This window comes from Barbus barbus (genome assembly GCF_936440315.1).
Source record: "Barbus barbus genome assembly, chromosome: 12".
Taxonomy (NCBI): Eukaryota; Metazoa; Chordata; class Actinopteri; order Cypriniformes; family Cyprinidae; genus Barbus; species Barbus barbus.
Window position 1 is genome coordinate 15,056,986 of NC_136740.1, and position 26,297 is coordinate 15,083,282.

Genomic DNA, 26,297 nt, shown 5'->3' on the forward strand with positions numbered 1-26,297 from the left:
TGTCTCGTTAAATGACTCCCAGAGTATTGTTAAAACCCAAAACAGTGACTCTTTCTGTGAAAAGCTTATTTGTTTAGTTACCAGGCACCCACCCACCCCACAAAAAAATTGAGTGCATGGAAGTTACACAAGAACAATTTGTTTACTTAAAAGATTCATTAAAATAAAACAAAAACACTACATTCACGCAATAGGAAAAAAGTCAACATTCTCCAAGTGATTTCATGGGATCTTTACAAGACAGGGGAAAATTATTTCCAGTTCCTCACACCCAGTCTGGGTTTAAATGTAAATGTGTGTATATGTTTAATCATGTGAATGCATGTGGGATGGTGACATTTCTGTGCAATTCCTCAAGGGAATGGATTTCCATAAGGCCAGTTTGTAGCATTCACACTTACAACTGCTCAATAAAGAAGGAAACACAGCACCAGCATGCAGCCTCACATAAAACAGAAAAGAGAGGATGATGGACAAAGGGACGGATGGCTGGTTGATGGATGGATAGATGGATGGATGAGAGGAAGGAAGGCGTAAGAGAGGAGGCTGGGATTGACAGGGGGCGATAGCAGACAGACGCATCGGCCTTGAAGCCACAAACACACAACAGCGCACAGCTTCTTCCTCAGTGCCCGGCGAATACGTGTACGAGATTAAATTAATTTGCAAAGACCTGACTAGCACTGCTGAAAGAGAGCAGTGCATGTGTTAACACCCAAAATAAACAACATCATCATCTTGAACTCTTACATTTTTCATTGATTGTCATCGGCTTTTCTAGTGCATCTTGCACAGAAACACCTAACGGCAGAAACAACAGGAACACAATCATGTCTGACTGCCTCACTCGCCGTGTTCCCGTTAGCCACCCACTGCGGCGTACTTCTCTCTCCCACACATACACCTCTACCTCCTACTGTTTCAGTCAGAGTGAGCTTGTTGTTCTGATCTTCGAGTCAATCTCTCACTGCCTGCCCGAGTCCTCTGAATTATACATGACAGTCTGATCATACAGCGGCCACACACACACCCACGGATCTACATGGCTTCATTAGCGGAAGATTTCACACTCACAAACAGCCACACAGGAGTTCTTGCCCGTGCTGAAGCCACTGTCACAATGCCAGGGTGTTGGCACATGAGCGTGCTCCGAGCGGTTTTCAGCAAGTTGCTATGTGGTTTCTAGGGTGTTCGGAGTTGTTTCTAAAGAAGCAATATTTAAAATAAAATAAAATATGTAATAAATATTATCTACTGCTTGACTATGCATAAGGAATATTTTACACATTTTGACTAAGGAATATTTTACATTAATTTTCTGTCTCATAAAGTCGGCATTAAGTGAACATTTTCAAATTCATTGAATTTTCGAATTCATCCATGTGTCCATTTTTAAAAATTAGTTTGACCTTGTAATTTTATCATCAAGATGTAATATCTTGACCTTCTAGTGACACGACAGACTTCTCTCTGGTGTCGTATGCTGGATTTCTCCGATCATTTAATCTGTGTAAACCCCGCCCCCTTTTTTACAGTCGACTACAAACTCACATTCAGATCGGATTTAATTTCCGTAAACAACTGATGGACCAAGTCTGTCCTATATTTTTTCCCATAATTAATTTCAATCAGATGTACGTCACATAACGGCAGAAAAGATCTAGAACCCGGGTCTCTCACACCAAAGGCATGTGTCTTATCCACTGCGCCATGGTGGTAATGGCGCAGTGGATAAGACACATGCCTTTGGTGTGAGAGACCCGGGTTCGAATCCACTGTGAGACACCAATGTGTCCCTGAGCAAGACACTTAACCCCTAGTTGCTCCAGAGGCGTGCGACCTCTGACATATATAGCAATTGTAAGTCGCTTTGAATAAAAGCGTCAGCTAAATGAATAAATGTAAATGTAAATGTCTACCACTACTTCTGTTAAAAGTTGCTTAAAGGAATCAATTCATCCAAAAATAAAAATCCTGTTATCAGTGTACCCATCCTCATGTTAATGCAAAGTCTGAGGGGTTCATTGTTGATTTGGACCCCACTGACTTTCATTGAAAATAAAAAACGTTCTTTAAAATATCTTTGTGTTTCAAAAATGCCAGAAATATCAGATTCTACGTCTATTTTAAAAATGGTCCTTACTACCTTCCTGGGCCTTAAATGTGGTAGTTGCGTTGCGGTCTATGAAGGGACAGAGAGCTCTCGGTTTTCATCAAAAATGACTTGTTTTCACAACATGACTTTTTCATTTTTGGGTGAACTATCCCTTTAAGCATAAGAAACAGTTAAAAGTGATACTGGCTCGTGAACACCACTAATTATATTGTATTACCACTAATGTAGTCTCTTTATCTTTCTCTAAGTATTGGCAGTATATTAATAAATGTACATATTAGTGCTCTGAAAGACTCTAAGTGAATGGCTGAGTGGATGAATGAAGCTCATTGAGATTTCCTAGACAGACAAGAGGCCAAAAATCTCTCTGAATGCCTCACATTCTTTTTTAATTTTTCTGTCACACCATTGGACAGGAGAAAGCAGGACAAGGCAGAGGAGGAGATTTTAGTCCATGACAGCTGGATGGAGAACATGACAGAATCTCTAGAGTTAAAAATGAATGGAGGAGAGAAAGAGAGAGAGAAGTGGGGGTTGAATCTAGGTTGCCTGAGAGCAACATGAGGCACAGTGTTGAGAAACAATTTGGATTCGTAGTTGGATTCCCGGCTCTGGCTCCAGTGGTGGAGCTACAAAACATGCTCCAAGGTATCTCTGTACCGCTCTCTTGCTTTCAGGAGGAACACCGAGACAAGATCTGTGCGGGCCGACCTTAGTCACCATGGAGATGGCTGCCTGGGGCGAAGACAGCCACGCGACTGAGAAGGTAGTGGCCATTTCATGGCTGTCAAAACGGCTGCACTTATGTAGAACCACTTCACGGCTAAGCAACACTTCCCGCGGCGCTCCATGGAACATATCTCCTCTTGCACCTGACTCCTACACTACACGCCGCAAACACCGACTGAACACAACAAATTTTGTCTGCACACGCACAGCACAGGCTGGCTTTGCATTACGGGCTTGATTAGCATTTCCCTTCCGCTTTTCCTTTGACAGGAGGATAAGCGGCCAGGAGCTGAAACAGCAGTGACTGACTTATCCTCGCTGAGAGCCTCTTTTGTGAGGAGATGGTTGGAGAAGGAGTTTGGGTAGCAGGTTTGGAAGGCACAGAAGTGGTTCAGGCGAACAAAACAAAAGAGTTTGAAGCGAAGAGGATGAAAGTAATACAAGCGGAAGAGAGGAGGAGAGAGAAAGGATGCACGTGCGATGGGAGAGCCGTAGGTTCCCAAGGGGGTAGAAATGCCACCAGCATTCATCCGCTCCACCCTCCTCTCTTGGTTCCGTCTCTTCCTGCTGGTCTTTTCTCTTGTTTTCTCTCCATGAGAATATGGGAGGAACCCGAAAGAGGAGGGAAGGCAAGATGTTGTCAGTTTAGTGTTTGGTAGGGGAATGTATTTTTTCAAAATGAGCAAAGATCTGCCTTCAAGCCACACTGATTTGCAAGGACACGTATATGCAAGAGAGAGGGGATAGTGAAGGGGAATGGAGGAAGGTAGAAGGCTTTTAAAAACCCAAGTTGTGCGAGAAAAGCACCTTTCCTCCACATTACCTAAGAGCTATTAGTCTTGCTCAGCACTAAAGCAGCTCAGTCCCTCCGCAGTCAACCATGTGGATATTTTATTCCATCAGCCTGTGACAGGACATCAGAATGGGCCAGAAAAAGCTAGGAGAGGACAATTTTGCATCCCATGGAGGCCATCAAACATACTGTGGTTCTCGATTTAGCCATCAAACTCTGGGACGGGCAGGAGGCGTTAACCAGGGGTCACAAATCCAACCCACACCCATCTGAACATCACTGATAATACAGTCCAAAAAATTATAAAGTAAGTATCTTAAATGCAATCAAAAAAAGAATGCCAAAAATGTATTGATTTTGTCAATAAAGACCAGATGGATCAAAGAGATGGATGAAAATATGATGCAAAAAATATTAACTCTTGTTTTAATAGAAATGTAGAAAGAATATAATTGATCTATATAATCCAGTCATAATATGCTGGGTAAAGACCTGACAGTGAACCACTATAGTAGAAGGTGCTGTAGCTTACTCAAACATATCTGTCCAAAAGGTGTTTTGTTTTTCTTGAAGAAATTCCTATTTACTATACTTTAATACCTAATATTTATCCTGCAAGGGTGCAATACATTTTTCAAATTAATGCTGTTCCTTTAAACATTCTATTCATTAAAGGATCATAAACAAAATATTAAATAGCAAAACTGTTCTAAACATTGATAATAATAAAAAAATGTTACTTGATCAGCACATTAGCATATTAAATTGATTTCTGAAGGAACATGTGACACTGAGGACAGGAGTAATGTCTGCTGAAAATTCTGTTGTGCCATTACAGGAATAAATTACATTTTAAATTAATACTATTTAACAATATAACTATTTTAATTGATTGTGGCCTTGGTGAGCATAAAAGCATGAAAAAAAAATGTACAGACCCAATGTGTGAGAATAAGGTATATACACAACAAACTTGTGCATAGCTTGTGTTGTGAAATCGCCTTTACAGCATGCTGTAAGTGAAGCACTATCTTCAAAATATTAACTAATTTTCGACATTGTGAAAACAAAAAAAAACCCTATGATTTAAACAGAAAACCATGTCAAAACACTGCTCAACACCACCCAAATACAGCTGCACTCAACCCCACCCAAATACAGTCACATCTGCAATCACAAGCACCCACAAGCTCTTCTCTTTGGAAAACATCCTGCAGAATTCTATGGTAAATGTGTCGCATTTTCAGAAATGTTTTACCAGATCAAGAAAGTCCCAGACTATAGTAAAATACACCACCAGAGAGTCAGGAAGAGCTGAAGGCTGAGGGATGACAGTGCATGCGGGGTGATCTTGAGGACAAATAGAGTGACGAACAAAACGCATGCAGAAGAAAAGTGCCAACAAACTGCTTTATGTCTGAACTGTAACCCCTTGCTTGTCTGAAATTAGGTCTCATTTTTCCAACTACTGCCCCTGTTGCCACCTCACACTCAACAGAGTGAGGAAATGTGTGAGGAACCTGCAATCAAATAGTATACAGACAGACTCACCCCTCACGAAAACGGTGACCTGATCTCTGCTGTATCCCAAACTGTTTTTGACCTCACAGATGAAGGTGGTGTTGATGGTGTCGTCCACTTTCTGCACAACAAGCCGGGTTTCCTGCACCTGCACTGTTTCAGGCATCAGTCCAGACAAACTGAGGGACAAAATTCAGACAACATTAGCACAGCGTTTCTGATAGAAACTAAGCTTAAAAGACCTATTGACTACTAGCATAAAGTCTGGTCCACTTTGTAGCTTATTTTGGCCAAGAACCGCTCACTTAGTAGAAGCCATCTGACTCAAATTTTATGTTTTTACATGCCGTTTTAGGGAGGGTCCTCACTCCCAGAACTTGTGTCAAAGCCAGCCAATCAGAATAGAGGGCGCCAGATTGAGAAAGTGCTTTCCATTTTTGTGTGCAATTTGCATCATTTTATTGTCATTATCTTGAGCCGAGTGCACACTGTATGATTTTTACAGTATTTTACAATTGCTGTTTGTCAGACTATACAATATGTTCCCAGTGAGATTTTTGAGTAAATGCCAAGGAACACTGTGCGACATCAATGATATACAGCGTAACCAAGACTTTGGTCCCAATCATCCCTTTGACTTTCACAAGTTCAGCCATCAAACTGCACACAAAATTTCAGACAATGCCAAAACCTCCATCAACACATTTGCCTGGAAGCTTCTAGCAATCCTGAAAGCTTAGATTAGCTGGTTCAGGTGTGTATAATTAGGATTGGAGCTAAATTCGGCTGGAAGGCAGCCCTCCAGAAGCAGGATTGGACAACGCTGAACACGCCTGAACCAGTCATGAACACTAGAAAATTGGCAGCAGTTGTTTTGGAGCTAAATTATGCAGGAAAGGAGGTCTTCAGGAGCAGGACTGGAAAACCCTGCATGAAACAATCAAAGGCTGGACATTTTGGCCATTGAAGTCTTTAACGATCTTTAAAATATGTCAAAATGCGGCCAAAAAAATCTACAGTGTAAACCTGGCTAATGGGTAAGACGAATCAGAACTGAAAGGGAAAAGAAATGCTCACGTTTTCCAGGTGACGGTGGTGGGGGCGGGGTTTCCATCTGCCTGACAGGTCAAAAATGCACTTGTCCGACCCCTGTACCAGTTATCATCATACCCTTTGATCTGCACCCGGGGAGGATCTGACAGAAAGAAAAAGACAGTAAATAGGTGGATTGAACAACTAGCCTTTATGAATGAGTTTAGCTTTGAGCCACTGAAGTCTTGGACAAATCGAACACTGATCAGCTGACTCTATAATGGCCTCATTGACCCCTTATATTGTGTTTCTGGTCCAAGCAGTATTGTAAAGCCTCAGGCTAATTTGCTTGATGGCCATTACTAATGTCTGGCGTACTGTGTAGACACATTACCGGCCAGGACCAATAGAGACATGACTCACTAAAGCAATTCTCAGCTATAGCAACAGGAACTGTTAAGCATAACAGCATTTGGATCAGTGGTTTCTGGTGATTGTAATGGTCTAGTTGAAATCTTACATTCAACAACAAGTTTCATCGGGATGGTCTCGGGTTGGGGCATGGTACGGTGAGACACCATGCAGCTGATGTCTTTGCCATTATCCGACGGCTGCGGAGTCAGCATGTAGGCACTCTGGACGCTGACCGTATTATCCGGATTGTCCGTCGTGATCGGCGGCGTCATGTTTCCATTAAGCGTTGTGGACCAAGAAATGGTCGCTGCCGGACGGCCATTGGATGATTCACAGCGTGCCACAATGACTGGGGTTTTGCCGGCGGTAACTGTGACAGTTGTAGCTATGTTCTTCGGTTTAGCTGTGGGAAAGAGAGAGTGTGACCTTTATTTGATGCTATAATGTGAAGGTGGGTAAGGGAAGATGAGAGGAGAAGGGGAGGAAGTGGAGACGGGAAGATCACAGCTTGGCTTGTCCTGCCACACGCAAGCACAGCGTTCACATTGTACTCAAGTTTCGCTCTGAGAAAGACATCAAAGAGAGGGAAAGGAGAAAAGCAGGGGAGAGGGGGAACGACAGGGAAGCGACGGCCTCTCAGCATTATAAGCAGGCAGATCAATAGCAGGGAGAGAGAGAAGGGAGGGAGCAAGCGAGCAAGAACCCGGCCAAGGTTACTGCCACATTTCACACACATTAACAGCAGCACAACTGATCTGACAATACCATTTATAAATCCCCTTTAAGCCCCGCAAACAGACACAGACGTGAACGTGAGTCTGAGTACACACATATTCTTTAAAACAGACTAAAAGACTGCAACTGACAAATATTTTGATAATTGATCCAAGCTGTCACTTGTTGTTTCAGTCCCCTACACTCACCCCCCCTCCCCCCCAAAAAAATAAATTGAAATTTCTTTTTTTTTTTTTACCATTTTGATTATTTGATAATAAAAATAGCCATTTCCCCCAGTATTTTATTTAAAATAATGTTGTATGTCAATTAGTACTGCAATTAATCAGATATAAAAAATGCCTAATTCTCCTCCTGATTTTGTTTATTTATTTACAATTTTTAGATTAGTTGGATTTAAAACAGCTGTTTTCCTGTATTTTATTAGGAAAATGTACATATTTCAATTAATCATGTAAAAATTACATTTTCCCAACGATTTTAATAAATAAAAAAAGGCTTTTTTGGCTATACACAAATACATATACATTTTATTACTTTTCCAATTAACTGATAATGAAATTTGTTGATCTTTTCTTTATCGATTTTTTAAATGATTTTATTGATTAGTTGTTTCTTTTCCTCGTCCCCACACAAACTCATACTCACCCAGCATAACCAGCGAAGTGACGCCCTGTTCGTTGCCAGAAGGGTAGGTGGCATATTCACAGATGTATCGGCCTTCATCGGTCATCTTCACATTGCTGATCTGAATGGATGGGTTGTCCAATGTGGGCGAATCTAATATAAATCTGACACGTCCTACAACAGGGGATGTTGTTGGGTAATTTATCCCAAAGGTTGGATGGAAAACTGCAATGTTGGTTCGCTCTGTGTCAGTCCGTTCAAAGATCCATGACACCTGCATGCCAAAGAAAACAAATGACCAACTGATGCTTCCAGCACAGCAAAATATTTCAGACAGTTCTTGCAATGACCCCAGTGAACAAGTTCTTTCTACAAACTCTTTTTCGTTGGATTGGCAGGAAACTTTGATTTCAGACCTGAGTGAGCTGGGTATCGCCTGGGTTCGGAAACATGCATCGCAGTGTCACTGTCTGACCAGGATATGACATGACTTCTGGCTCCACCCTCACACGCTGAGCCAACGCTCCTGGAAAGAGAACGAGAAAAGGCCATGAGAACAGGAAACAACCTTCACTTCTGTCCGGATAAATTCAGGTGACCCGCGACCACCTCGCTGAGCGCACCAGAGAGAAATTCAGCACGAACCAGTGCAGTCTAGGAGTTCAGGGATGGTGAAATAAGAAATGATAAATGAGGTTACAACAAAACAGCAAGTAGGCCAATGTTTCTGATCTCAGCCGGGTTGTGAGAGGGTGCAAATCTAAATGTGAATGTGTGTGTGCAAGCGCGTGAGAAAGAATCTATGAAAAAAAACATTCAGCTCGCTCTCACCACGAAGCATTCATCATCCACCACAAACCTGACAGAACACATTCAACAAGTGCACGTGTGTGTGTGTGTGTGTACATCAGTGGGGGTTTAATATGGTAAAGTAATGAAAACTGCACACAAAACAGTAAAGTATCATGGGAGCACTGTATATGTCAGACCCTTGGTGCCCATGCGGACCTGCAAGTTTGAATCCGGCTCGCAACATTTTCTGATTCCATTCTCCCCATCATTTCCTGCCCTCTCTCTACTATGGCCTTATAAAAGTTGCAAATCTACCGCATAAATGTGTGGCCACATTTACCATTTTTACAGAATTTTTGCCACTGAAATATCCTCATTTCAGGAAGAATCTATGCAATCGTCAGCGCCGATAGCCTCATGGTTAGTGCGCCGTCATATACAGCGCAATTGTCCTCACAATGGCCCGAGTTCGATTCCCGTCTCGAGGTCTTATGCCGATCCCACTCCCCTCTCTCTACCCAATGCCTTACTGTCATTTCTCAACAGTCCTATCTGAATAATAAAAGGAATAAAAAGTCCATAAATAAAGCTTAAAAAAAAATCTGCAATCATGAATTTGTCTAATTTGCGCATATTTCACATCTGGTTGATTATGTGAATTCAATATGAGCTGTGCTTCATACATTGATACACTACTGACAATAAACAATTGACCTTTTTAGCATGCAAAATTTTGTTATTGTGACGACGTGTCAAAAAGGAATATAAAGCCCTATCAAAAGCTGTTCCTTGGGTGGTATCCTTTTAAATCGTACTAATATGTACCCATTTAGGTACTGATATGTACACTTTAGATACTAAAATGTATGCTCAGTGTACTAATATGCTCCCGTTAGGGGTAAATAAAATACAAAGCTGTACCTTTTTCAAAGAGTACCACTCTAATGTCACCTTTATTCACGAGAGTGTAGAGTATGTAGGTATAAAACTAGTTTGACCAGTTTGTCTGCTAACCAGCTGAAAAGACTGAAACTCACAAATGAGAAAACACCGCCTCAAAACTGTGACGTTTAGAGGGAAAGAAAAAGGAAGCTTGAAAAAGTAAAACAAGATTCATGGAACTCTGACTTGCTTCCTTATTAGTTTTATCAGGAACATACAGTGGCGTTAAAAAGTCCATATTGAAAATATGGGATTCAAAATGTCTAGGTCACAAATCAATTTGTGATATTGATAATGTGACTGTCTTCTTTCGTTGAAGCTCAATATGCTCTGGAGAACATGATCATCAGGATTTGAGTTCATACTGCTTTAAAATAAGAGTGGAAGTACAAACTAAATACTTGAACTAAAACAAACATTCTCTTTTCACCCAAATTGTGATGCTGAAAATATAATTTGTATAAAATATACATTTGTATTAATGAAACCATACATTTAATTAGAAAAATGGAAGCATTTTTTCCAATAGTGGATCCCACTGTGTCTCTCTGTCTCTTGCAGGTGCTCAGTCTGAGACGAGGGGGTGCGTGTGTGTGTGCACCCACCAAGGCGATTACTTCTGAGCCCGCGTTTAGCACCGCTGAGCCCTGTTATTGAAAATCTACCTCTCTCTGTCTCTCTCTGGATGGAGAGTGAGGATAGGTCATTACACCAATGTGTAGAGCGAGTCAGCAGTCCATCAGAACACTAAACGCATACAATTCTCACCTAGACATACAGCAGCGCCGTGTGTAAATGGAAAGGAAGGAAGGGGGCAGAAGATAGAGAGATTTAATAATAAACTGAAAGCACAGGTGAGATACAAACCAACTCAGTAAGCGCAGATGGCATATTTCTCACAAATGAAAAAGGTTGTAAAAGGACTTACAGTCCCTTGTATCATACAGTATATATACTGCATAGGTGATCTTCAGGTCCATTGTCAACTGGTTTAAAGGAAAAGTTCAGAGAAAACAAAAAAAAATTTTAAAAATTAAAATAATATACAGTATGTAAAGTTTTAAATGAAAAGTAAAAAATGCAATGAAATAAAAATGTAAAAGTAAAAAATAAGTCTAACAATATAACTACAGTAAAATTAAGTAAATAAATTAAAAAAAGAAATAAATGGTAAAATAAAAAAATAAGTTTTCCATTTACTAAATTTAGGAAGGGTATCCCACTCAAGAGGACTGTTGTATTCAGGGTTCCTATTTTGAAAGCCCCTGAGCTGAATGATCAACCACCCAATAAAAAGACTGTTTGTCTATACGTCAACTTCGTTTCCATTAATATAAAACAAAAAACGACAGCTCCATAGATTAAGGTCCAAAGCAGTATGTAAAACAGAATGAGAGACAGAGGCTGTGTGTCAAGCGTGTTTCTCGGTGCTTGCCGCCTGCAGGTGACATGCCACACACACACATAGTCAGAGGGCGTTTATGTAAATCACACACCACCATTCGGAGGCCTGTCACCCATCATCATGTCACACGCACACACACAGACATACACACACAGGGAATACCGCTGTCTTAAATCTCCTCATCCTTCCATTCTGAGAGAAAAACGGTTCAGTCCAGTGCAGACGAGTGCCCAGAATGAGAGTTTAGATGGGAGACGACGCACTGTGACTACCAATTGAGTGTGTGTGTGTGTGTGTGTGTGTGTGTGCGCGTGAGTAGACCTTCATTTTATATCGCAAGGACAGATGACGGAGCATACAGGTTCTATCCGCAGAGTTTATCATCAATCACACATAATCGGAGTAAATGCGTGGTAAGCAGGAAAATGGAGATGTCCAGTGGGTGAATGAGAATCATTCATGACACAGCTGATGTGAGCAGAGAGAGGAATAAAGACTGAGGGGTGGGAACAGACAGAGATGAACAGCTGGAGGGGGTCCATAGGGAGCGCGGCCGTGCATGTGTTTGCGCGTACAGTAAACATGTTTATTTATGTGCATACGCAGATGTCTCCAAGTGTGAAACTGTACCTTCTGTTTTTGGGGACTTTTAGCCACTTTTTATTGATAGAGACAGCAGAACGGAGACAGAAAATCTGGGAATGAGAGGAACCTTGGCACAAAGATGCAGGTTGAATTCAAACCATGGTTTACCATATACTGCAAAACTAATTTTCTTGCATTTTTATCTTTATAAAAGACTTTCTGTATTTGGGTTAAAAAAAAAAAAAAAACACTTAAAACAAAATATATCATCATTTAAAAAATGTCTAACTTTGTTTATAAAAAGAGTGCTGAAATAAGAATCACAGGTTTTTACAAAAATATTAAGCAGAACTGTTTAAAAACATTAGATAAGATCTTACCAAATCCAAGTACATCAGTGTTTATTGCATAATAGCTTATATTCTTCCTTCTTAGGTAAATGCATCTTGTTTTAAGGAAGTAAACAAAAACGAAAAAGGCAATATGCAAATCGCAGTATGTCAAATGACCGAGTCTGAATACTCAATATTCATGAAACAGTCAGTAAACAATCCCCAGATGACCAACTGCATCTGCTGAGATTCTGAAGTGTGCAACCAGTGGACACCTTGCCATCCCATGAGAAGCCATCAGATTAAAAAGTTTAATAAAAATAGTAGAGAAGTCAATCTGCTTGTTTCGAGTCATTTATTCACCCTCATGTCATTCCAAACCTTTGACTGCATGATACAAAAGAAGATATTTTGAAGAATGTTGGTAACCAAACAGGTTACCATTGGTCTCCATTGTATAGACCAAAAACACATCTTTTGTAATGCATTTTTTGAACAACATGAGTAAATGATCAGAGGATTTTCATTTTGGGGTCAATTATCCCTTTAAAATGTGCTTGTAAATTGTTAACACCTAGGTAAATTATTTTTTAGCATATGTCAAAGTTCAAAGAACACAATGTAAGTGTAAAATGCATCCACCATTGACTAGTATGCAAATACAGGAATTCTGGAGCAGATGCCCTTCAGAATCAGCATTCAAACATTTCAATGGTGTGTTACAATTTTGACCAGATATTTTTGTATCAAACATGTCTGACAAGGAGCTCAAATGATACCACACACACACACACACACACACACACAGAGGAAAAGAGCAGTTGTCACGCAACCCTGTTCACTTTTACCACACACACACACAATTACGAGCTAATGAGGCCTGAGAGAAAGAATGAGGGCCATGTGTGGCTTGAAATGAAGCACAAATCATCAACTATTTGCCTCTTTGTACAAACACATGCAACACACACACAGATTGAGAGGAGTGACACATGACCAGGGCGAAGGGCCTTCCATCCCACAGGCTAAATTATTCATCTGTCACTTACGACCAAGAGAGAGAGAGACAAGAATAACAAGATGCTTTTTGCAAGGACTGAAAGAGAAGTGTTTCACTCAAATAAAACATGGGCGTCTCGTTGTCGATTACGAGTGTGACAGTTTGTGCATCGCTACAGTCATTCCTCGTTTTGCTGGACACGTCGAGCCTTATATCTTCACACATATTCTGGGCTTGTAACAGCAGTCAGTCATCAGCGTATCTTGAATGTTACTGGCCTGAGGTGACCAATCAGATGAGCCGAGATAAGGAGAAGAATGATTGCTGTTTGTTTGCACTCACAAAAAATCCTTAAGATTAGAGACAACGAAAACCAAACACACTTGACACACAGTACACACTGAATCTTTCAACACACACACAGAGCTCAAAGGTAATCTGTGGACTAATCTGGAAAACTGTGTGTGGAAAAACAGGTTTTGCTTTCCTAGTGAGGATAAAATGTCCCAGAAGAGCTTTTTAATGACATCTGAAACACTCCATTTCTATATTATTCAATAGTATTGATATTAAAAATCTAGCAAGTAGATGTTTTGCATCTAAAAGTCATAAATAACTTAAATGCAAAAACTTCCTCCTTTCAGTGCTCATCATGTACATAATGCAAATGTAAGTGATATGTACAGGATCACGTGACTAGCCTTTGAAGAAACGGATAATTAAACACTTCGGGTTTCTCTTTACTTCTGTTCCCCTGCACACATAAAAATGCACTCGTCTCCGTCTGTGTGTGGTGTGTAATTGGATTCCTGTATTTTCCAGAAGGAGGGAACCCGTTCGGGTAGATGCTTCTGGGTAAAAGTAAAGAGATAGCAAAATCTCCAGCCATAGCTAAGAGACCGCAGCCAATCATATTATACTAGGCTTCAATCGGGAACAATACGAGCTCACAGCAGGCTATCGTTTACCTAACAATCTTGTGAAGAGCTGATCAAGGCGTGCAAGGAGGCAGAATGACTTTTGTTTTGTCTTACTCTCTTGTACTTAGTTTTTATTTTGTTGGGTTTTATGAATGTAACATCTGTAAGCAAGCGAGTAAATAAATAAGTCACATAATTTGGTTAGCCCTTACAATAACCTTCAAGATTCATATTATACAATACCAGTTCAGTAGTTCATGTAGATTGCTTTCTTATCTCATATTCAATTTAGACTGCAGTGACTGCAAAAATAATAGCATGTATTTCTTTCAAGTAGTGAAGTAGTGTTGCACCATTCAAGAATGACTTGAATGAATTTCTTCTGTACATTCAATTTATCGTTTAAAAAGACTCACAGACGTCAGCGGCGATTGCCTTGTGGGCAGCGTGCTGAAATACAGTGCCGTTGCACTACGGGTGTCCCAAGTTCAAATCCCAACACTAGGACCTTTCCTGATCCCGCCCCTATCTCTCTCCCACTTCGCTTCCTGTCAGTTCTGTTCGGTCTTATCGTAAAACAGACCACTCAGATCATTAGGATAGAGTCAGTTAGAAATACCAAGGGTTCACACAAAACAATGGGAGTCCACTGCACTATGTATAATCATCTTCTATTCTTAACTGTTTTAAATAAATTTTTATATTGTTTTTATTGTTGTGATTATTATTATTATTTTTAATGACTATTTCACTTCCTTTTATGTAAAGCACTTTGAATTACCACTGTCTATATGAAATGTGCTATATAAATAAGACTTTCTAACGGAAGTGTTCATGAGTTTATTTTATAATAATTCCACACATTCTAATAATAGTTTTCCAACTTAGTAAAGAGTGAAAAATGTCTATTATAACTGAAATACAGCGCCAAATGAATCAGAATCGAATCATGTCTAATTAGAACTGGACTCAAACCAAACCGAATTGAAAACTTGTGATTTAGAAATCTGAACTAACCATTTAAACATGCACAGTACTACACCATGTCTTTACCAGGCACAATGTGACAAGTTTCCAGCAACAAGATATTAATCTCTTCATATTGAATATGGACAGCCTATCAAAACACATGCGCATCAAATGCACAACGCTATAGAAACAAAACCAAACAACTGACAAAACATCACGTCGTTTGTCAGATTCACACGCAATAGATGCTTTACTTGCTTGTCGCTTTTTAAACAAGTAGTGCGTCACACATAGTAGTGTTATATTTGTAAACACAATAAATTCAAGTATTATAAAGTGTCAGCCAGGAGGCACTTTAGAGTTTAGAGTATGGAGCACGGATCAAAGTCTGCAGACCCCCTCAGACGCATTCAGAGCACGCTTTCTAAACCTACATTCATTACAGCGTCTGTAAACACACTGAGAGTCAGTAAACACTCGGCTCAAAGGAGCTAAATGGCCAATGTTAGCAAAGCACACAGACACAAAACAGCCCTTCTGAGGAGAATGAGGGGGCAGGTAGGGTGAGCCGTGTGTGTGGACAGACAGCCCCACATTTACTAGGCTGAGACACATTCCACTGAACACATTACCCAAGCATTTCACCACATGGGTGTAGCAGCATTGAAACGAGGTTTAGATGACATCACTATATGGCAAATCTAGAGCTCATAACTAGCAATTAGCTCACAATGATGTTGCTAGGTAATCCTAGCACTTCGCCTGGTCTTTTTAATGAATTAACATTCATGAGCCACTGAAATTCCATTATGCTCCGAGATATCAGTTTTTTGTCTGTGCAGATATTTTTACCTTATATTTTTAAAATTGATAAATCCAAAGCAGAAGAGCTCCTTTAAGAGATGTCAAATACAATAAAAAGTAAATTTTATGCACAATGATATGTGTGGTAAACTATAAAGCTCATTTGGTTATAAACCATCATCACAAATAAATGTTGTTGATTCACAGCAGAGGAATTTAGAGACGGAAATATCCGAATCACAAATCTATACTGCTTTCCTGTGAGCCTCAATGCTGCCGAGGGATGGACACACACACACACACATTCGGGTCAGATTCGGGTTTAACAACTACTCCATCACAATGATGACCGAAATGATTCCCTGTTTCAAAAATTTCGATAATGTTTCTCTTAATAATATTTGCACAGTGAGGCTCGTCTTGTGGAAAATTAAATGTGAATCCTCTGCATGTGTCATGTCAAAGTTGAACAATAAAAGAGGAAATCAATCAAGAGATCAGTCACTACCTGCCACACATCTGCTGATAGCACACACACAAGATCTAACACCCCCCATTAATTAAACCAGCTCTCTATGATTACACTGATCTTCAAAGAAGGTGACAGAGAGAGAGAGAGAGAAAGAGAGAGAGAGAGAAAGAGGGAGGAATGGTGGGGGGATAAACCAGTATAAAATAGAAGGAAAGAACACAGGGCTGATTACATGAATACGTGCATCCGCGTTGTTGACTTCTGGGAAAATCTAACAGAGGTACAATATACATTAAGCAGATCATCAAAGAGCTAAATATGACATGTACGAAAGGGGCTAAAAGGAAACACACACACAAAGAGTATTAAGCTGTTAAATGAGCTGGCTGCCGGAGTCTCCTTTTAAAGGATGTGAAGGAGATTAGGCTGAGGCGGCAGAGATTTGCCACCACTTTTGATTAGGAACGGATCATCCTGGATTTTCTTCACATCACACGTACACACTTGCACATCAGAGACGCGGCTAATTACAAACGCACACAGGCGCACACAAATGCCCTCACAAACTCCAGCAGCGGTGTCTAACTAATTACCTGCTGGAAATGACAGGATCTGCAGGTGAGAGGAGAGAAAGAGACTTTAACACGTGGGAGAGCAGAGATGAGACGGTTATCATTTTTAACACCTGAGAAAGGAGTGAAGAGAAACAGTAAGGAGATGAGATGAGAAAGAGAAACAGATGAGAAGAGAACACAAACATGAGATGAAAAGAGACGAGAAACTGCAATCACTATAACACTGGACAGAAGAAACCACTTGAGAATAGTATGAGAAGTAATAAGACATAAGAAAAGAACAAGATGGTTATCAAAGTTAATACTTTGAGTTGAGAAAAAGATGAGCAATGATCAATGAATCATTAGAATTGCTGCATATACCAACTAGATCACGCTATTCAAAATGGATAAACTTTGAATTCAAATATGAGGTGCAGAAAGACTCCGACCCTTAAAGGAGGTAAAGAAAATACAAGATGGGAAACCAGAAGGTTATTATCATCATCTGCATCTCCTCAAACACAGCGGTTGACACATTCCAGATCAGATCAGTGAAGGAACTCCGCTTATCTATGAATGATCAGCCACAGAAGATCTGGACACTGGGAGTCCTGAAAAATGGGTCGTAAACCCACCACCCTGTTATTTCCAGGAATGAGGAGGGGTGGAACAGGAGAAGAGAAAAAGAAAAAAAAAAAAGAGCAAGCAGAGAAATGCAACAGCTGTTTCCCATCACATCTGCACAGAAACACGGCCATCAGCTCACAGACACTGCCCTGCGGAGGAGAGAGACAGACACAGGGTGGTGTGTGTGTGTATGGATGGTCACGGTGGGGGTGAGCGGTAGATGAAATATGGAGAGAAAGAAGGGGAGAGATAAATCGAGAGTTGAAGTTGAGCTCAGTCGCTGGAATAGCCTGCTCTGCATTCCCCTTGAGTGAGTCTTTCACTCCCTCAGACAGCTGAAGTTCCTCTCGCTCTCGCTCCTTTTTTTCTGACACTCAGAACAAGAAGGGTCTGTGTGAGTTCAAAGATGAAGGCACCCAAAGGAAAGTGTGCGAGTGTGTGTGCAAACGTCCTCATCAGACCCTGCTACACCGTCAAGGCATGGCAGCCGCAGCAGCGAGAAGAAATAGGACACATCCATCTGAAGCAGAGCATGTCAAAGGAATGGTACCTCGGCACAAGTGACAGGGTTGTTTTTACATTAATTTTGAAGAAAAATTAAACTAACATTTACACATGAAGCAACTACAATAAAGCACTGTGGACTGGACGCACAAACACAAATTGCTGCCATGCGGAGTCGCTCGTATTTCAGTGAGTCATAAAGATTAGGAAAATCCACTTTGCGAAAACTAACATACACACACACCTCTAAAAGGGTGTGAGCCTGTGAGGTCATCAGATGGTTTGGTGGTGGTGGGGGGGGGGGGGGGGGGCGTTTCCATGGCAAAAGATTCATTAACCCCCCAACACCCCTCTGAGTATCTGTCTCCGGTAACCGTTGGGGATGGAGACACACACACACACACACACACACGTTAGCAGTAGGTTTATCTCATTCCAGGTCACCATTTACACCAAATGGCTGAAAGATAATAATGATTCAAACTGAGAGGAGATAAATCAGACTGGAGGTCTCGTGTTGAAAAACACACAAGCACACACATCTCCCTCTGAATCTCCATCTCACAGGCTTTCAAAGCATTTGTTGACTGATAATGGCCACTAAAGTATACAGACCCTACATTGTTTGCTTTGCTTTCAGACTGCCTTGATTGATCTCTCAACAGAAGAGAACTAAACCAAAATATTTACTTGTTAGTTCAAAGAGCCAATATTTAGAACATCTCTGATCTAAACTGATTTACACACATGCAAGTTTACTCACCAATGTAAACTGAATAAAAGCGAATTAGTTTTACTACAAACTAACTTTAACCTGAAACCAAACAAAAACAGAAAAAACAATAACTTTAATCATGATCTTCTGGTGACATTTCCCAAGCATTTTATTTCCCAAATGCATGTGAACACACATACCACCAGTCTCTGTGCATTATTTAACCCTGTCTGACTCCATTATAGTGCACCAGGTGTAAGGTTATGCTTGTTCTGTCTCTCTTCTTTCCATCTGTTCTCAGTCCATCATTCCATGCACTCATATGCATGCATTCATCCATACATAAGTGCAATACATTCTGGGAGCTAACCACTATATGAAAGATATGATGCAAATTAGCTTTGACATTAAATTTTCCTTTTTTAAATTCACTTAAAAATTAATGTACTTTGATAATGACAGCAAGCCCCTTAGTATATATTTACAAATATGCTGTAATGTTGGCATGAAGTAGAAATTCACCCTATCACTTTTCTATATGTATACTGATCTTATTAACAGTTCATCCATGAATGTGTTTTTTTTTTTTTGACCTTGTAATTTTAAACCAAAAGGTCAGACTTCTCTCTGGTGATACATGTTGGACTTTTCAATCTGTAAGTCCATTTAAACTCTGCCCCTTTCTTAAGCCAGGCTCACACTGTGCGATTTTTAATAATCTTTTGCGATTGCTGCTTGTCACACTGTACGAACATGATCCCCATGTCAGACTGTAGGATCTCAGTTGTCTTCATGTCAGACTGTACGACAGTCAAGACGCGATAAAAACGGACGTACTCAAGAAGACTTGTCCGGAGTTTTACGTCATCAATACGCGACCCGCGTTCTCTTGCTATAATGGTAGCTAGCAAACAACAGCAACGTGTAGCGTTAGTTTTATTAATTACATGCCTTGATGTTAAAAAAAAAAAAAAAAACGAAAAAGACGATGTGTGTGGAGCAAGTCATGGCTGGGCAAAAGAGGACTTTATGGACTTCCAGTTCTACAGAGCGAACTTGAGGTAATTTTGTTATTCGAGTTTAAACATCCTGCCCCTTAATAAATAAACTTTAAGTAAACTTTACGTTGTACATATATTGTTTTTTACAAATAATGAATGGTTTGAAGTTGTCGCGCTAATTGCGTCATCAAGTTCAGTGCTCCTATTGGTTCTTGGTTTGACGGTCGTCGTAGGAGATGTCACACTGCAGGAAACTTGAGGAAAGTGTCTGAAATCTTCTGACACTGCCAGAATTTAATCGGAGGAAAAAATTGATCGCAACGGCCATTAATCGGCTGTCGGTGAACATGTCAAACCAGCGATCTAGACAACCGATTTTAGCCTAGGATTATAGGAATCTTTTAGGATGTTAGGATTTTCAAAATTTGTCTCAGACGAACAAATCGTGGCCAAAATCGCACAGTGTGAGCCGGGCTTTACAATCAACTGAAAGCCTGAATTCCTCTATCCAATCAACAACCTATAGAAACAAGTCCCTGGCCTACATTTTTTTCTTTTTTGATAATCTGTTTCACTCGGATGTACAACACAGTATGCAAAAAAAATAAAAATCTGTCGCTTCTTACATCACATCGTTACTTCACAGTGAATTGTCTCTCGAAACCCATTTAACTTCCATAATGTGATGTATTTCTGAGTGAAATGGGATATTTAATGAGGTAAAAAGTAGAGGTTGATTTTATCATACCAGATACATACCGGCACAGATGAATTATTCACAATAAGACCAGGAAAGTGCATTAAGACAAAAATAAAGTTAATTTTAATTTCACATTGACTTTAAATAACACCTACAGTCTTCAACTACTAGCAAGAAACTACTGCAGTTCTCCAAGTACTGCCAGGGACCCTCTATGCACAAAGGTTTTCAGTTTTGCGGGTTGAGTTCCCATCAAAGCAAAAGACCAAACACGAGGAGGCAAGAAGAGATCTCAGAGAAAAGCAGAATGCTAAAGGAGGGAGATTTGTTTCATCTGCTCTCATCAGCAACAACATTAAATAAAATCTCAAAAACAAGGTGAGCAAAGAATAACCACACGGCTCAATAAGGTTGTTAGAACAAATCCATTTAAAATGCTAAAAATCTATCTAAAAACAGGTTTGCAAAGCCTCTCCACGTGAGAGCTGCTTGTTTGTCAGCCACACTTCCACTGAATGTTAAAATATCAGTCTTCCTCTCTCGTTCCCTGACACCTCTCCTTCTCCTCCATCATCCATCTCTTCATCCATCCACCCATCTATTCATCCCTCTCTACCTCTGCATCTAAATAAATAAACCCCAAGAAGGGAGTGAGGGAGAGCAGGAGAGAAAAACTAGGACACTACAACCTGGGACCCATAGACCTCCCCCACACACAGAGAGACTGACAGAGAGAGAGACAGGAAGGAGCGGTATACCGGCATAAATTTAGGTGAAGGAAGACATGAGGGATAGAGGAAGAGGAGGCTATAGATGTTCAGGAAAGAGGGGGTGGGACGAACCAGACACTGGAGGGTGGTCACCGGCACTACAGTTTATTAATAATCCATATCAGATAAATCTTTCCAGTGTTAGACTTCAAGGGGGTTTGCAGAAGGATGAGGAACAAGGCTGAATGGAGATTTCTGCCCTTTTAAGCTGCATCTGCCTAATCAAAATGCTCCTGAGTTAATCACTTAGTTGATTTTACATCCCTCGCTCGCCACTCTGCCTGGGGCTTTTTTCCTGTTCTTTTCTTTTTCGTTCTCTCACAGGCCGTGTTGCCCCGAGGGCTCAGTTACAGCATAGACAAATCACTCACAAACTGAAAAACTTACAACACACACATCATGTTAGTCTACTCATACATACAATATTGTAGCAGATGTTAAAACACATGCAAGGCTGCATGCAAACAGAAAACAACTATAAAAAAAGAGATTGGGCAAATTTCATATTAAAATGAGAACTATGCCCTATTCACTTTGCAGGGAGCAGGCCATCTCGTGTTTGTCACAGCCTATATATAGACAGACCGTTTATTTTAGAATTGAATATTTGCTTGATAATATATTAGCAAAATAATTTTTGGTCAAATAAATGCAGCCTTGTTGAGGATAAAAGACTGAAACGCTTTTGAACAATAGTATAGCCTAAATACACAGTAAGTAAATAATAAATACACAGAAATATTAACAACTTTTGGTACAAACAAATTACATAAGAAAACGCATGCAAGGGTGTTTATAAAAATTGCCTAAATTAGGTTCAAATCAATCATGAAAATGTGTCACCAAAATTGCAAAGAGCAAATTTTCTTTCTTGAAATGACTATAGCATGTACTCTTTGCTAAAAGCCTTACTGAGTGATTGAGCAGCTCACTTTCATTTAGATTGACCCTACAAGTAGTGTTCTCTTCCCACATTGCCTTTCAAGGGCACAAAAATGGCATTTGGAATTTGCCCACTGCATCAGTGCTTTTATTCCCCATCATGCTTTGCTTCTCATTGAGCACAGAGGGCCATAACAAAGGAGAGCGAAGGTGAAAACTATCCATTCACCCCTCATAAGTGTGTGAGGAACATTTTCTCCTCTCTTCATTCCTCTGTCCTCTAGAGAGCAGAGTAAGAGAAGGGTGGATACTGCGGCGCTGCCATATCACTTACCTGTATGAATGGACACGGCTGAGAAAACAATGAGGGGCTTTCTTTAGTCTCTCTCTCTCTCTCAAACACACACTTGTTTGAAAGGCAGAGTAAGTCTAAAAGAGGTAGGGGGACAAACACAATGGCCTCTCTGTTCCTGCATGGTCACCATTTCATGTTCCCTTTGCTCATGACTGACCAACTGAGCTGCGACTGACAGGTACTGTGTTAATGAATAATTATGTGTCATTTAGAGAGGAATTCAATACAAACAACACAATAATGCAGTGTAATTCCTACCATCTTCATCAACTGAATTGTACTGGTGTGTGATGTGGCATAAGCTAGTAGTGATTTTGATTCATTTCAGTGACTCAAATCTTTTGACTCTGTTCACATTTACCTCGATTAGCAGATGTTTTTATAGAAAGCTACTTAAAAATGAGGAACGTGAACTGCCCAACAGATTTGTTTAGAGATTTTCCATCAGTATGGTGTCGCAATAAGCATTTTTTTTTTGTCTTTTCTGAGCAAGTAATTGAATCACTTAAAAGATTCCTTCAAAAACACAGTAAAAATTATAGTTTATTACAAATAGTTTTGTGGGAATGATGTTGCTTATGAACAAATCGATTTTTTGCCTCCATTTGAACAACATTTGGACTTGATTAACATCATTCTATGGAAGCGATTCATTCACTTTAAACATTTCTTAAAAAAACAGACCAAAACACGGCTACTGAATGTACATTCTTGGGTGATGCAGCTTAAAACAATAGTCTAAATGTAGCAAATGCGTCATCTACTCCCGAAACTATTGTTTGTGTCACGGAGTTCTCTCACTGATCCTTACAAGTATTTTGACAAGAGAAGAGAGACTACTGGGAAAAGGTATGAGAGGTCAGACCCAATTTTAAAAGAAGTGGTGCGATTGGGAGCAAAAAAAAAAAAGGCCCTTCTTTTAGAGAAGAAAGCAAAGGGCAGAAGGAAGAAAAGAATAAGGCATGACTGCATTCAAATAGTAAAGAGAAATAGACTGGTTGCACTTGAAAGAATGATTTTACATGAAAGGTAAATCAGGAAGAGAATCATGCCTGGGTTCTCCCGTCATAATAATAACCACAAACAGAGCACAGAGACACAGCCGCCCAAAACTTACTCTGACTTGTAGAAGAATCAACTGTCCTGGTTTTACAAAGCAAACTGGATTAAACAACATCTAGCCAAAGTCCAAAACAAACATAAGAACAACACAAGCTGAGGTAGAGAAATAAGAAAGAAAGAGACATGGCTAGAGGAATAATGAGTCACAGAGAAGGGGAAGAAGGTTGCTGGAGTGTGACAGACTGAACATCTCAGCAGTCAGATAGACCCGTTAAGTGGACTGAATCCTCAAGATGGAAGTGGTGAGAAACAAGGGATTAAAGAGGAAGAGGGGAACTGGTGGGAGGAAGGACTGCGCTCGTTTGTTAAATGGCTGACAGGGGCAAAAGAATGAGACCAAAAACATCACAGAAGGAAGTCTGAAGGAACACAATGAGGATCAGGAGGTCAGAACAAATCTCAACCACCTGCTTAGAGGAAAACAAAGAAGAATGCTAGGGAAACATACTTAAAATGTTGTGTGTATGTTTGCATCTTTAAAATGAGGGATGGTTCACCCAAAATTCATCATTCTGTCATGCTCTAAACCTGTATGAGTTTTTTCTGTGAAGCACAAAATGAGATATTTGGGTCGATCTCTCACACAAAATCTCATTTTAAAACTTTTTTTTGTTTAAATAAATAAATGTACTCTAGTCTTTATATTCATATATAAATTAAAAGTGACTCTAAAATAAAAAACATTATTTTTTATAACTTGAAAACATAACTATCTTAACCCTGTCATTAAAAGGTCAAATTATCTGATATTTTAAAAGACTTATTGACTTTGCCACAAATTTATGAAGGTCTTCAGGGGTCCAACTCTATGATATTGTTTCCTGTTTTAAGCATGTTCCTCACACTGTAAAAAAAAAAAAAAAAACCTTGACCTAACAAAGAAATAAGGCAACCTATCACAATCAACTTAAGTTAACTCAACTAGCAACTGAAAACTTTAATTCATCTAAAGGCAAAGTCAGTCTACTGAGTGTTAAAAGATCTGTCAGAGCAACCAAATCATTTTTTAGCAATGCTAATCTTTTTTAACAATCCTCTTTCTTTTAATTTTATGTTTATTTTCAAAGCCTTCTACATAATATGGGTAATATTTGCCTCTTAAAACTAAAGGCAAACATTTATGCTAATATGCAAATGTATAAAACAAGTTACAAAGAGATGCACATACACTAGCTCAGCACACGATTCTCAAACGCGATTTTAAATCAGTAAAAATATGAACTCTGATCCACATGACAACTGACAGTGACAGCATGAATTAAGCAAGTCAAATTTAGAACAATGATAATATTTTAATAATAATTAACATAAAATGTTTTCAAGCTGCAATGCATGCTGGAAACAATTTTGAAACAAAATTGTTTGTTCAGATGACTCAATGTGAAAAGTTGAGAGAACATCTGGGTATGTTGTGAACAAATACTTGAGCATCTAAGTACGGTAAACAAAACAACTTTTGTTAGCAACATGTTTACAGTATTTTTGTTCGGTTCACACAAAAAATTACTGTTTCTTTAAATTCTACACCCTTAATAAGTCACCTAGACAAGCTCCAGTTCTCCTTAGGAGAACAATCACAGGAGAACTTTATTTAGGCAATTTACACACTTTTTCTTGGTTATTTTACAGTATTTCTTCAAATACACTGACCTTATAAAATACTACAGAGAACATACACTAGCATTCACAAAATGTACCCAACAGAACTCACAGGCGACGGGCAAAATTATCTTAAAGGTCACTGCTGTTTTTCTCTGACAGCCTGCTATGTTGGGCATGCTAATGACATTAGCGTTCTCTGAGGAGCGATGTGCCGCTCTCACTTACAGGAATAAGATAATTCAGCTCACTGTGACTGTGCTGTAGTTACTGTATCTGGTCTGGAATGAGGCTGCACAAAAAAAAAAAAACGAGGCCATTTCTGGCTGGCTCCAGCTTCCATCACGCGGAGGACTGGCACGACATTCTGCGGACCAGGTGCAAGGCACTCAGGAAGAGGAGGAGAGGAAAAGACAGTGATAGACAAGGCCAAACAGGCGTTAATGCCATCGCTAACCACAACTGAGTCCAGAGATAAAGAGTGTGAAAAGGATTTGAAAGTGGGAAAAAAAGGACAGTGGAGATAGAACAGAAAGTGACAAGTAAATAAAAAAAGCAAGATCAGACGTCCTCTGGAAATGAGGGACTATATTTCACAGCAATGTCAATCTTACGGGGCAGAGGCTTAATGTTTTCAATAAGCCGTGTCGACTCGCAAGGGCATCGCTAGCCTTGCTGATCGATACGGGATCAATAGAGCAAAGCCTCGCTTCCTTGTCTGCCTCTGGCTAGCCGACTCCAGATGGACAAGCTAAGGACAGTGAGAAAAGAGGGAGGGGGAGAGGAAGGACAATATTCGAAATAGTATCGCAGTCACTTCATAAAATAGTGAGGGAGAGAAACCGAGGCAATTCAGAGGAAGATCGTCTTCTGTGTGATTTGTGAACGGTGACCGGGCTACTGAAGGTCACATTCTTCGTTGCAGACAGCAGTTTTAATTTTCCCTCCTGTGGAGCGTAGCTTGTGGCATAATAACACAATTAATGACTAAGGACCTGTCAACTATTGTTTTAATTATCGTTTTAACTTTAACACCACAGTTGCAGTGTAACGCCAATGACACAGAAGAAAAATATCATTGGAATCACGAATGATTTTTTCCATCTGATGAATGCTAAAAACATTTGAAAAGTGAAAGTGACATGACATACGACCAAGTATGGTGTATTTGTGCTCTGCATTTACCCATCCAAAGTGCACATACACAGCACTGAACACACACACACCGTGAACATACATTCGTTTTATGTCCGGAGCAGTGGGCAGCCATTTTATGC

At 39.9% G+C, this 26,297-nt stretch overlaps 1 protein-coding gene across 3 annotated transcripts in view; it reads right to left on the reverse strand.

Moving 5' to 3' along the window:
* The window catches only part of LOC306878453 (nectin-2-like), a 69,694-nt gene that overhangs the window by 35,715 nt on the left and 7,682 nt on the right, over positions 1-26,297 (reverse strand). For all 3 annotated transcript variants that reach the window (XM_079430825.1, XM_079430824.1, XM_079430823.1), the window contains exons 2-6: positions 8,384-8,493; positions 7,989-8,241; positions 6,712-7,008; positions 6,237-6,354; positions 5,190-5,338 (exon numbers count right to left, since the gene is read on the reverse strand). In XM_079430825.1, the coding sequence (XP_079286951.1) occupies positions 5,190-5,338; positions 6,237-6,354; positions 6,712-7,008; positions 7,989-8,241; positions 8,384-8,493 (927 nt within the window). The remainder of the gene's footprint in view (positions 1-5,189; positions 5,339-6,236; positions 6,355-6,711; positions 7,009-7,988; positions 8,242-8,383; positions 8,494-26,297) is intronic.